The 12500-nt window shown below is 48.7% G+C and overlaps 2 protein-coding genes across 3 annotated transcripts in view; one reads left to right on the forward strand and one right to left on the reverse strand.

Moving 5' to 3' along the window:
• fat2 (FAT atypical cadherin 2) overlaps positions 1–7279 on the forward strand; it is a gene marked incomplete at both ends in the record, with an annotated part of 38187 nt that extends 30908 nt beyond the window's left edge. Inside the window, 8 exons of the mRNA XM_084459571.1 lie at positions 1–175; positions 361–1162; positions 1774–1928; positions 2663–3116; positions 4249–4399; positions 4910–5107; positions 5292–5605; positions 6795–7279. The exon at positions 1–175 is cut by the window's left edge and continues 23 nt beyond it. Of these exons, the coding sequence (XP_084315697.1) occupies positions 1–175; positions 361–1162; positions 1774–1928; positions 2663–3116; positions 4249–4399; positions 4910–5107; positions 5292–5605; positions 6795–7279 (2734 nt within the window). The remainder of the gene's footprint in view (positions 176–360; positions 1163–1773; positions 1929–2662; positions 3117–4248; positions 4400–4909; positions 5108–5291; positions 5606–6794) is intronic.
• A 2675-nt stretch (positions 7280–9954) lies between these two features.
• slc36a1 (solute carrier family 36 member 1) overlaps positions 9955–12500 on the reverse strand; it is a 14012-nt gene continuing 11466 nt past the window's right edge. For both annotated transcript variants that reach the window (XM_084459439.1, XM_084459440.1), the window contains exon 12: positions 9955–12500. This exon is cut by the window's right edge and continues 1360 nt beyond it. The gene's annotated coding sequence lies outside the window, so the exon portion shown is untranslated.

Genomic DNA, 12500 nt, shown 5'->3' on the forward strand with positions numbered 1-12500 from the left:
CCTGCTCCAGCTGCTGGTGACGGACCGGGACACGCCGGCCAACGGGCCGCCCTTCTCCTTCCACATCGTGTCGGGCAACGAGGGCCGGCGTTTCCACGTGGACCAGGGGGGCCTGCTGTCCCTCTCCGCCCCCCTGAGGAGGAGGGCTCAGCAGCAGCACCTGCTCAAGATCCAGGTGCGTCTCTCCCACCATCCAGCTGATATAGAGAGACGTCACGGAAAGAAAGGAACTCAACGTTTTGCTGTCTGATATCTCTATAACACATAATGTAAACCAAATGGACATCCAGCATGCATACATATATTGTGCTTTAGACGCGGTATCAGCGCATTCTGACGCCAGACTGACTCCTCCCTCAGGTCACCGACAGCGGTCACCCTCCCCTGTCGTCCATCTGCGTGGTGAAGGTGAACGTGACGGAGCCGAGCAGGTACCCTCCCTCCGTGACGCCCCTGGAGGTGTTCATCACCACCGGCGGAGACCTCTTCTCCGGCCCGCTCATCGGGAAGCTGCACGCCTCTGACCAGGACCTCCACGACGTCCTGCGCTTCCTCCTGGTGTCCGAGTCTCCGCCCGGCGCCCGCTTCTCCGTGGACGGGGCGGACGGGAAGATCCGGGCCCACGCCCACCTGGAGCCGGGCCTCTACGCCCTCAACGTCAGCGTGTCGGACGGGAGGTTCAGCGTGTGGACGGGGGTCAGGGTTCACGTGTGGGCGGCCGGTCAGAGAGCGCTGGACGGCGGGTTGGGCCTGCAGCTGGCGGGGCTGTCCCCGGAGGAGTTCGTGGGGGACCACTGGAGGGGCCTCCAGAGGAGCCTGAGCTCGGCGCTGGGCGTCGCCCGGCAGGACCTCTACCTGGCCGGCCTCCAGCAGACCCCCGGCTCCCGGCTCCTGGAGGCGCTGCTGCTCTGGAGGCCACCGGGGGGCGCTGTGCGGCCGCTGCCCACGGCCAGGCTGGCGGGGATCATCTCGGACGTGGAGGACGGCCTGGGGCTGACCGTGGTCAGGGTCAGCCATAACGGGTGCCTGGGGGCCGGCTGTCCCCCGCGGGGCTGCAGGAACGCGGTGGTTCTGAGCGCGGAGAGGCTGAACCTCTACGCCACGGCCAGGGCCGTGTTCATCACCCCCCAGCACGCCTGGGAGAGCGCCTGCCCCTGCAACGGTACCACGCGCCTGACGGGACAGGCCTCCGCTCTCATCTGCCTCCTCTCCTCTCTGACCTGCCTCCTCTCCTCTCTGACCTCCTCTCCTCTCTGACCTGCCTCCTCTCCTCTCCTCTCTGACCTGCCTCCTCTCCTCTCCTCTCTGACCTGCCTCCTCTACTCTCCTCTCCTCTCTGACCTCCTCTCCTCTCTGACCTGCCTCCTCTCCTCTCCTCTCTGACCTGCCTCCTCTCCTCTACTCTCCTCTTCTCTCTGACCTCCTCTCCTCTCTGACCTGCCTCCTCTCCTCTCCTCTCCTCTCCTCTCCTCTCCTCTCCTCTCCTCTCCTCTCCTCTCCTCTCCTCTCCTCTCCTCTCCTCTCCTCTCCTCTCCTCTCCTCTCCTCCCCTCTCCTCTCCTCTCTCATCTGAGTCCTCTCCTCCTCTCCTCTCCTCTCTTACCTGCCTCCTATCCTCTCTGATCTGAGTCCTCTCCTCTCTCTCTGTTTTCTATCATGAGACCTCCATGGCTCTTTAATATACAGTTTCATCAAGTACATGTTCAGGATAACAGTTGTACACACGAGTGTCAGGTGATCTGACCGATGATACCTGTGTTTGTTTTCCATTCAGAGTCTGCTGTGAGGTTTGAGGGGAAAGGCTACCTGAAGTTCCTCCACCAGATGGACGAGGAGAACCAGGGGTTCCGTGTCTCTCTGGGGTTCAGGACCTCCCAGCAGCAGGGCGTCATCCTCACCACCAACGCCTCGGACTGGGGCGTCCTGAAGGTCTCTCTCTCTCTCTCTCTCTGCTTGACTCCATTTTACATTTTTTGTATGTATTGTATTTTGTATGTCGCTCTTTCTTCCCTTTTTATGTGTTATTTGTATTGTAAAGCGCTTTGTGCATTCGTGCTGTGAATGGCGCTATATAAATAAAACTTACTTATTTACTTACTTACACACCCATGATAAAGAAATTAGAACAAAGATAGAACGAAAGAACAAAATAAATTAGTTAAATGAAAATATAACACTAATAATAAAAATATTAATAAAATTATTAGATTTGTTATTATTATTATTATTATACAATAACGTCTCGAGCAGGGGATAAGACAGCTGACTTTGATGAGTAGTAAGGCAGTTAATAGTGGGAATTGCAAAAGATATTTTACACCGTTAAAAAGCGTTTACAAACTTAATAAATATATAAACTGCTACTGAAAATGCTGGAGCAGGTCACACAAAGTTCTGGTAGGTTCTGAACAGTACATCAGTATTATACCTGTGGATAGTTCTGCTAGGTTCTGAGCAGTAGATCAGTATTATACCTGTGGATAGTTCTGCTAGGTTCTGAGCAGTAGATCAGTATTATACCTGTGGATAGTTCTGCTAGGTTCTGAGTGGTAGATCAGTATTATACCTGTGGATAGTTCTGCTAGGTTCTGAGTGGTACATCAGTTCTGCTAGGTTCTAGATGTTAACCGTCATCCTAAAGCGTTTCTCTGGTTCTCCCCCAGTTGGCCGATGGGGAGCTGGGGTTCAGGTACAGCTGTGGAAACACGCTCCCTACCAGCGTCCACGTAAGGTCTGACCCCCTGTCAGATGGCCAGTGGCACCGCGTGGTCCTGGAGGTCAACGGCACGGTGGTCAGGCTGACCCTGGATCAGCTCCCCCCGGCGTCCGTGGTCCTGTCCGAGTCCTGCCGCATGCTGCGGCCTCACGGGGCGCTGCTGTTCGCCGGGCCCGCTGGCGACGCCCACCCGCACGGCGACGCCCACCCGCACGGCTTCACGGGATGTCTGGATGGCCTGGAGTTCAACGGAGAGCCAATCAGAGCAGGCGATGCTGAGGAGTGGACGGGGGCGGGGCGGAGGAGGGTGTTTGGGGCGTTCCGGTGCTGTGGCAGGGGGGGGGGCTGTGCCAGCAACCCCTGTCTGAACGGAGGAGCCTGTGAGGAGGACTCGCATGGAGGTGAGCTTCAGCACAGTAGCTTCATCCACAGCACATCTACACATCTACACATCTACAGTACATCTACAGTCCACCTACACACCTACAGTACACCTTCACATCTACAATACACCTTCACATCTACAGTAGGGCAGGAGGGAGAGGGAATATTCAACACTTTTGAAATGCAACGGGGAGATTTCTGTTCTCGGTTTAACGTCATCTGCTCCTTGCCTGAGCACGGTGGAAATGAACGTCTCAGAACAGTAATCAGGGTGTGTGAGGAGGAACACACACAAACAAAGAGTCCTATATAAAAAATCCTCCATGGAAATTCCTCTCACCGCCCCCTTCTAATACTGTGTTTTCATAGCTTTGAAAGAACAAACATCCATGGGAGCTGACAAGCAGCAGGGTGTGTCAGACCTGCGCCAGAGTCAGATCGGGATCTCATCATTATGGATGTGCTATTTGGAAGCCTGCTTATCAGCATTTTTATCAGAGCTGTGGACGCCTCAGTGAAAACATGAAATTCAAGGTTCATCTTGAGTGGTTAAGATTAGATTGAGGATGAGGGTTGGGATTACTGGATGAAAGCACATTAGTGGAGGGTTAGGGTTGGTAGAAGAACCAGCATTAGAAGGATTTAAAACCTGGAACCTGCTTACAGTAGCAGCCCTGCCCCAAACTACTACCTTGTGCTTTTGAGGTTCTAGCATGAGAAACGTATTAGTGTTGTAGAGAAACACGTTGATTGTGTCAGTATTACTGAGCTGACTATTCACCCAGACACAACTCAGGGCAGGTTTACAAATGAGCTGATAAGAACACAATGCTGAAAAAAATATTTTCCAAATAAGACGTCTTATTCTTTACCCTCCACATGGTGAGATACCAGGACCACCCAACATTACTCTCCCACTGCTGGGGAGATACCAGGACCCCCCAACATTACTCTCCCACTGCTGGGGAGATACCAGGACCCCCCAACATTACTCTCCCACTGCTGGGAGATAAAGCTGCTTTGATCATATGCAAGATGCTGATCCTGTTGTGTGTGTGTGTGTGTGTGTGTGTGTGTGTGTGTGTGTGTGTGTGTGTGTGTGTGTGTGTGTGTGTGTGCGCGCGTGTGTGTGTGCTGACCTGTCTCCAGAGCTGAGCTGCAGGTGTGTGGTCCAGTTCGGGGGCTCTCTCTGTGAGCTGGCCGACCCCTGCTCCTCCCAGCCCTGCGCTCACGGGGGCGTCTGCGTGCCCCAGACCCAGGGATACATCTGCACCTGCCCACACCACAGGACTGGGAGCAGGTACACCTCACACACACACACACACACACACACACACACACCCTCCCCACCACCATCACACACACACACACACACACACATACACACACACACACACACACACACACAGAGACTCACACACACACACACACACACACTCTCCCCACCACCATCACACACACACACGCACACACACCCTCCCCACCACCATCACACACACACACACCCTCCCCACCACCATCACACACACACACACACACACACACAAACACACACACACACACACAGACTCACACACACACACAGAGACTCACACACACACACACACACACACACTCTCCCCACCACCATCACACACACACACGCACACACACCCTCCCCACCACCACCATCACACACACACACACACACACACACACACACACACACACACACACACACACACACACACACACACAGACTCACACACACACACAGCCACCACATCACCTCTCCTCTGTCGTTGTCCTGATCTCATCCCATCATTCTCAGGTGTCAGAACTGCTCTCTCTCGGAGAGAGACTGCGCTGCCCTGCCCCTGGTGGCCCCGGCGCTGGGGTACCTGGAGGTCCTGGAGATCTCCGCCAGCCTGCTGGCGCTGCTGGGCCTGGTGGGCGTCTTCGTCTGCCTACGCAAGCGCTACGTCCAGCAGAGGAAGAAGAAGCCGGCGTGCGTTCAGGACTCCAATGGGTACGGGAATGGTCATCACGTTTTTAAATTATTGCTAAGGATTATGGGAGTTTAAGTTAGAGTGTGTGGCGTTAGCCTGTAACATTCGTTCACACTCTCTGGGCAGAAATGTAGAGAATGAGAACGTTTTTCATTGAGATGTGGGCTTCTGGGAAGGATGTGTAATGCTGGACTCGTCATACAGGTATTTCCAGCCCAGTCTGGGCAAGAGCATGATGGCTGACCAGCAGGAAGTGAACCCAGTGGAGATGACCACCCTGGTGGGTTCTGTGGAGTTCAGCGCCCTGGTGGATTCTGGGAATGACCTGGATCACAGTCCGTTCCGCTCCCTGCGGCCGCGCAGCCAGGTGCTGGACCTGGCCTCCCAGGGCGGGGTCTCCGGCCCCAGAATGCAGGGGCCGGTGGTGTGCAGCGTGGCCCCCAACCTGCCCGCCCGCCCGCACTCCAGCTCCGACAACGAGTCGGTGGTGAAGAACACATGGGAGGCCGACTATGAAGGTGAGTTTGTGTTTGTGTGTTTTTCTGACTGGTTGGATTCTGGGCTGTCTGCTTAAAGTCACGCTTGTTTCAGTTGATATTTGGATCATATGCTTAAATTCTGTGTGTAGGCCTTTTTAAAATCACGGTCAGTGATGCTGTTTTCCTACACGGACGACAGAACCGCGGAAAAACTTCATAGGGAAAACACGTCCATTGACCTCAGTTTGTGTTCTGCGATCTTATAGGGGTGTAACAGGGTCTTATAGGGGTGTACCAGGGTCTTATAGGGGTGTACCAGGGTCTTATAGGGGTGTACCAGGGTCTTATAGGGGTGTATCAGGGTCTTATAGGGGTGTACCAGGGTCTTATAGGGGTGTACCAGGGTCTTATAGGGGTGTACCAGGGTCTTATAGGGGTGTACCAGGGTCTTATAGGGGTGTACCAGGGTATTATTGGGGTGTACCAGGGTCTTATAGGGGTGTACCAGGGTCTTATAGGGGTGTATCAGGGTCTTATTGGGGTGTATCAGGGTCTTATAGGGGTGTACCAGGGTCTTATAGGGGTGTACCAGGGTCTTATAGGGGTGTACCAGGGTCTTATAGGGGTGTATCAGGGTCTTATAGGGGTGTACCAGGGTCTTATAGGGGTGTATCAGGGTCTTATAGGGGTGTACCAGGGTCTTATAGGGGTGTACCAGGGTCTTATTGGGGTGTACCAGGGTCTTATAGGGGTGTACCAGGGTCTTATTGGGGTGTACCAGGGTCTTATAGGGGTGTAACAGGGTCTTATAGGGGTGTACCAGGGTCTTATAGGGGTGTACCAGGGTCTTATAGGGGTGTACCAGGGTCTTATAGGGGTGTATCAGGGTCTTATAGGGGTGTACCAGGGTCTTATAGGGGTGTAACAGGGTCTTATAGGGGTGTATCAGGGTCTTTTAGGGGTGTATCAGGGTCTTATAGGGGTGTACCAGGGTCTTATAGGGGTGTATCAGGGTCTTATAGGGGTGTACCAGGGTCTTATAGGGGTGTACCAGGGTCTTATAGGGGTGTACCAGGGTCTTATAGGGGTGTACCAGGGTCTTATAGGGGTGTACCAGGGTCTTATAGGGGTGTACCAGGGTCTTATAGGGGTGTACCAGGGTCTTATTGGGGTGTACCAGGGTCTTATAGGGGTGTACCAGGGTCTTAACTGTAGTTTTCTCTTCCAGTCTATCCTGCGGATCCTGACTACTATGGCCGGCCCAGCGTGCAGGAGTTCCCTCAGTTCGACATCGTGGAGGATGCCTACCCATCGGTGACCACCGTGGACTCGCGCAGGAACTCTCGCTTCGGGGGGTTCCCGTTCCCCCTGGACCGCTGCGACCGGCGCGCGCCCCTGCCGCCCTGCTACAGCAACCAGAACCTGGACGACTTCCTGGGCCCCGACGGCCTCCCCCTGCCCAGCGCCCAGTGCCCCAACGAGTACACGGCCATCAGCTACTACCCCACCCAGCACGCCCACAGCCTGGACAACGTGTCGGGCGGATACCGCCGACTCAGCATGCGGCTCAGCGTGGCCCAGCCCTCCTACGCCGACTGCCCCGCGCCCAGCCCCGCCCCCCAGATGGGCGGCGCCGCGCCCAACCAGCGCAGCTACGACGGCTCCGACATGGTGGAGAGCGACTACGGCAGCTGTGAGGAGGTCATGTTCTAGCATGTTCTAGAGAAACAAGATGTCTGCACGGCTTTCGTGAGAAGTCATTCACAGGTGGACAATGATGTCTGATGCTTCCCTTCAAAACACCGGAAGCCGTCTTTGAGGTTATCAGAGATGAACAGAACAAAAGTACTTTATGTGTCTGAAAGTAGCCGTATGAATGTAAAAAGAATATTCTGTGTCCTTGATGAAGCCTATTGTTTTATCTTTGAATATGACATCTCTGATGCTGTCAATGCTGTAAATAAGTGTGTAACAACCTTCGATCTGAAGGCAATTGTTGCTGTTGGGTATGTAGTACGCCGTAGTGTGTGTGTGTGTGTGTGTGTGTGTGTGTGTGTGTAACGGAGTTTAATTGGTTAAACTCACCCCTCGGTATAAATGCCCCCCACCAGCACCATGGAGTCTCTAGGTTCCCGCTGGCGTCGCGAAGCTAAAGCCCTGTTTATGAGAGGGGGTTAGGGGTCATGTGATGTATATTAAGGAACATTTCTGTAAATATGCCAGTGTAGCCAGATTGGCTAATTTTCAACCGTAGTCTCTGAGGCAGGTGTCATGTAACTGTTAATGAACAAGTCTCTCAGGCCAGTATTGACCAGAACTCTTGGATCCCACCTTATCTGTTGATAAATGACCTAGAATTGATAGATGACCTTGAATGTGTGCCCTTCACTGATGCTGTATGTATTGCTATAGTGAAGCCGTGCTAGTTAGTCATAGTAGTCATGGTCCATGTTCTTGTATATATTGGTTAGTCATAGTAGTCATGGTCCATGTTCTTGTATATATTGGTTAGTCATAGTAGTCATGGTCCATGTTCTTGTATATATCAGCAGCTGTAAAGCGTCTAGACTGTTCGCTCACAGCTCATTCTATTGTTGTGAGAGTTGTATCCATGTGTTGTTGTAAGTAGAGTACAGTGTATATTATAGATATATGAGACCTGTTTCTAGATGTATTTTTGTATTAATGTGGGTTAACCCCAATGTTTTTGGTTATTTCTCTGTGAGATATTATATTAAGATGTTGCATTCTTATTTGTTTTGAATATTGTCAAGAAATGTATAAATACTATATCTTGTATTATTAACAGACTGAGTAAGAAGTATCTTTTTACACTACACACATGTCCATGTAATGTCTGCTCTCAGCACTAGGGGGCAGAGTTTGTTGAAGGAAACTCTCCCTCATAACCTGCAATGATCCAAACGATTATCATAGCAGCCCCTCTCCAAACATTTACCCGCATGATTTCACACAAAAAGACCCTTCAAAGCATTGTGATTTTAAAATCATCACCAAACAACACATTATTTTGGAAAACGCTAGTCAATTTTATCCCATAATCATTTCTGTGTCACAGACACATGATAATTCACTGTCTGGGTGAATGCATGAGATGACAGAGAGCAGATCTGGGAGAGCTGAGTGATCTACTGCCCTGACCTGCCAGCAGTGTGTGTGTGTGTGTGTGTGTGTGTGTGTGTGTGTGTGTGTGTGTGTGTGTGTGTGCGCATGTTTAAACATGCACCGTATTTGCGTATGCTTAATATACATGCATACTGTATTTGTGTGTTCGTGCATGTGTGTGTGCATGTTTAAACATGCGCTATGTTTGTGTGTTTAATATACAGTACATGCATACTGTATGTGTGTGTGTGTATTTGTGTACTGTATGTGCATGTGTGGGGGGGCGAGGGCAGAGAGAAAGGTGTGTGTGTGTGTGTGTGTGTGTGTGTGTGTGTGCATATACACAAGTCTTTTAATCAGCAGCGCTATAGAGCTTGTATCTGTCAGTGTCTCAGCCCTTGGACACTGTAATAGAGAAATACAAATCTATATTTATCATTTCATGTCTGACACCAGTGTAACCAGAACTTATGTAGATATGTGAGTTTGGGAGAACATTTTTACATGAACATTTCTCTCCTCGCCTTCATGCTTCTCTGGTTAGACATTGTTCATAAGGAAGGGGGTTGTTCAATCATTTTACAGCTCTTTTATGTCGTAGCAGCCGTTTCCCAAGGCCATAAACAGGCCTGGGGTTTTCACATACAGGTCAGACCTGTAGAACTGCCCTACTCTGATAACGCTCTTATATAATTGGCTAGCAGAGTTTACACATTCATGTATGTTTGCACCCACAGTGGATATAATGCTGATGAGTATGATCATGGCTTCTGGTGGAACCTGTCTCCTTCCAGAAGGCCCGGTTTTGCAAACTCTTAAACTCTTGGAATAAAGTAACCAGTTTTGGACTTGCAAAGATGAACCCTGGCATATTGACTACTCTTTTTTATGATAATTATTTCTTTAACGACACGCATACCTAAACCATGCCTAAAAAAAGCATTTGGCCTAACTTTTTTTATCGGCTACTGCCCAGAAGCACTAGCTCACCAAATAGCAGTAGTAATATAGTATTAATAGCAGTAGTAATAGTAGTATTAATAGCAGTAGTAATAGTAGTATTAGCACATTTCCTCTCCATCAGCACAATACCAGTAAGAGTCTTAAACCGTCTTTAAAAAACAATAGTTAGGAGTCAGCTGGTCAAACACATTTCAGAGCAAGTCAACTCAAGCAGCACACTCTTCTGGTTACCACATGAGTGATGGTGAGACAACAAAGGAAGAACAGCACAGTTTCGTATCCCACTGTTTACTGCAGTCCTGTATATACTGTAACAATGGGCTTTTCACGTTTGTCATCGATTTTTTATCAGTTTTACTTTTTCCCCAGCACAAAGATTACCAGTTCATACGTACTCATAAGCATACACACAAAGATTACCAGTACATACGTACTCATAAGCATACACACAAAGGTACACACAGCATCAAACATGAATCCAACCCCCGATAACCCATCTCTCCGCCCCCATGCCTCTGACACAGAGGAACGAAGAAATCAACACAATCAGCCTAGAGCATACACACTAGAATATATGCATATTTATACAAGCAAACAAGCATTCTGAACTGTACAAACGGTTTTGAATTGTTAAATCACCTGTAAATGTAAATCACTGGGCCACTGGCTGTGTGCTTTTGATTTTTACAGGAGCCACAAACTCATCTGATTTCTGGCTGTCATTCCAGGATGCCCCCTTGCTATGTTTAAAAACAAACTTTCTGAATGTTGCATCAGTGAGTGATGCATTAACGTTAGACTAGCAGTGTTATTGTTAGACTAGCAGTGTTAACGTTAGACTAGCAGTGTCTGTGTCATTAACGTTAGACTAGCAGTGTCTGTGTCATTAACGTTAGACTAGCAGTGTCTGTGGTCTCTGTCTACAGGCTGCTGAAGTGCTGAGTCTGGCTTTGCTTGCTGTGCACCATAAACAAAACAAACTGCTAAATGAATTGTTGAGAATATCTTGATATCACAATATCTTTCCCTAGAGCTCTGTAAACTAGCTAGCCAACTGGCCTACAATACTGTCGTTCACAGCAAGCTGAGTTTGTCACTCCTAGTCTCAACGCCAGACCCATGAGTTCTTTCGCTGATACACTACATAAGCTACGTAGCGATTCAATATAATATATAATATATAATATATAATAGTTGAGTCTGTAGAGAGACTAGTCACTCCTGACTCTGTGACTGGCTACTGTACTAGGTAGACCAATATAACGTACCAAACAAACATCAATTTATCGAGGAAAAATAGCTGTCTAGCATAGCTAGTTTGTTGGCAATTAGTTTTGACAACTGGACAGTTGAAATGTTGCCTAGCAAATATGCACTAAGCAAATATACACTAAGAAACTTTGTTCATGGCTAGCTAGGTTCTCAAAATGAGGTCTTGGTTGCTAGATCTCGTTGTTCATCGCTATGGAATAACAGGTCGTATCCAGGGTTCAAATTCAGCAAACAGCGGCAAATGTTTTGGCCGAAGGTTTTCTTTGAACGGATCCATTTGAATGGAGAGCCGTTCTGTGATCAACGATGGTTTTCTGGATGATGAATTTTGGATGTAGTCCCGCTAATACGAACGAAAGGACCTCCGGTATCCAATTAATTAATTCAGTCACACAATCACATTTCCCTCAGTCCAGCGCCTGCTTTTGTTCATCACAAACTACCTTATCAGACCGTTGGCTTATGTTTGCAAACGTTTGTGGCAAACACAAAGCTAACTGAAAAAAGTTTTAAATAGTTTGCAAATGTTCGCTGAATTTGAACACAACCCAGGGGTGGGAAACTAGCTGAAAGAAAAGGTGACAGACACTTTCCATTTCATACAGTATGGTTCCAAACCCATGACAACTGAGGCATCGCTGTTCCTCCAGGGAATATTCGCTACCATTTGAAATTCCTTAGCAGCGTGATCACTTTCGGAAATGCTTTTCTTGGTGCAGTTGACTGAAATGGATATAAAATATACTGAAATAGTCTGTATTTATCCTTTAATCTTTCCCAACAATGTAACCTGTTGTATATAAGCAATAACACACGAGAAGCTATGCTATATCATGAATATTGGAACGGCTATGCTGGCTATGGCACTCAAGCCTTGTTCCGATATCCATGATACAGCACGGCTTCTCATTTTTACAGATTCAAGATTTTTAAGAGGTGCGGGAATGATTTTTAGGGATTTTGGTTTAAAAAGAATCGTCAAGATATGTGAAAATAGTACAGTGTGAAAAGTTATAATCTCTAACTTTTCCATATAAATAAATGTCTGTTGCACAACTATCTATTGGCAATTGAGGTAATGCAATAATGATTCAGTCTACTCCTCATCCATGAAAGCCTTTCTGTTTGCAGCTCTGAGAACCAGTGTTTCCCACGCTGTACCAGTGTCACATCATACAGCAGGGTCTGGTCTGTACCAGTGTCACATCATACAGCAGGGTCTGGTCCACCAAAGAGGAGAAAAAAAACATGACTGAGCAAACAACGAAAAGAGCGTTGCCTGTAGGCGAGCAAACCTTAGAGCGTACACACCACCGGCAAGACATTGAGGCGAAGGCAAACAATCTACAAACAAAATCCCACAAACGACACTTAGGTTTCCAAAAGAAATACAATACAAAAACACACCTGCAGTCACCAAAAAAACAAAATGTACTATCACTTTCAATTAAATGGTCACTGCAAAGTGGAGCACAATTGGCAGAAATATTGTTCGTGAAAATAAAAACACCAGTTATGGTGTGCAATTGGTATGCGTCTAAAAATGTATGACAATATGTTTAAATACTGTTAA

Source organism: Borostomias antarcticus, assembly GCF_949987555.1.
Source record: "Borostomias antarcticus genome assembly, chromosome: 28".
Classification (NCBI taxonomy): domain Eukaryota; kingdom Metazoa; phylum Chordata; class Actinopteri; order Stomiiformes; family Stomiidae; genus Borostomias; species Borostomias antarcticus.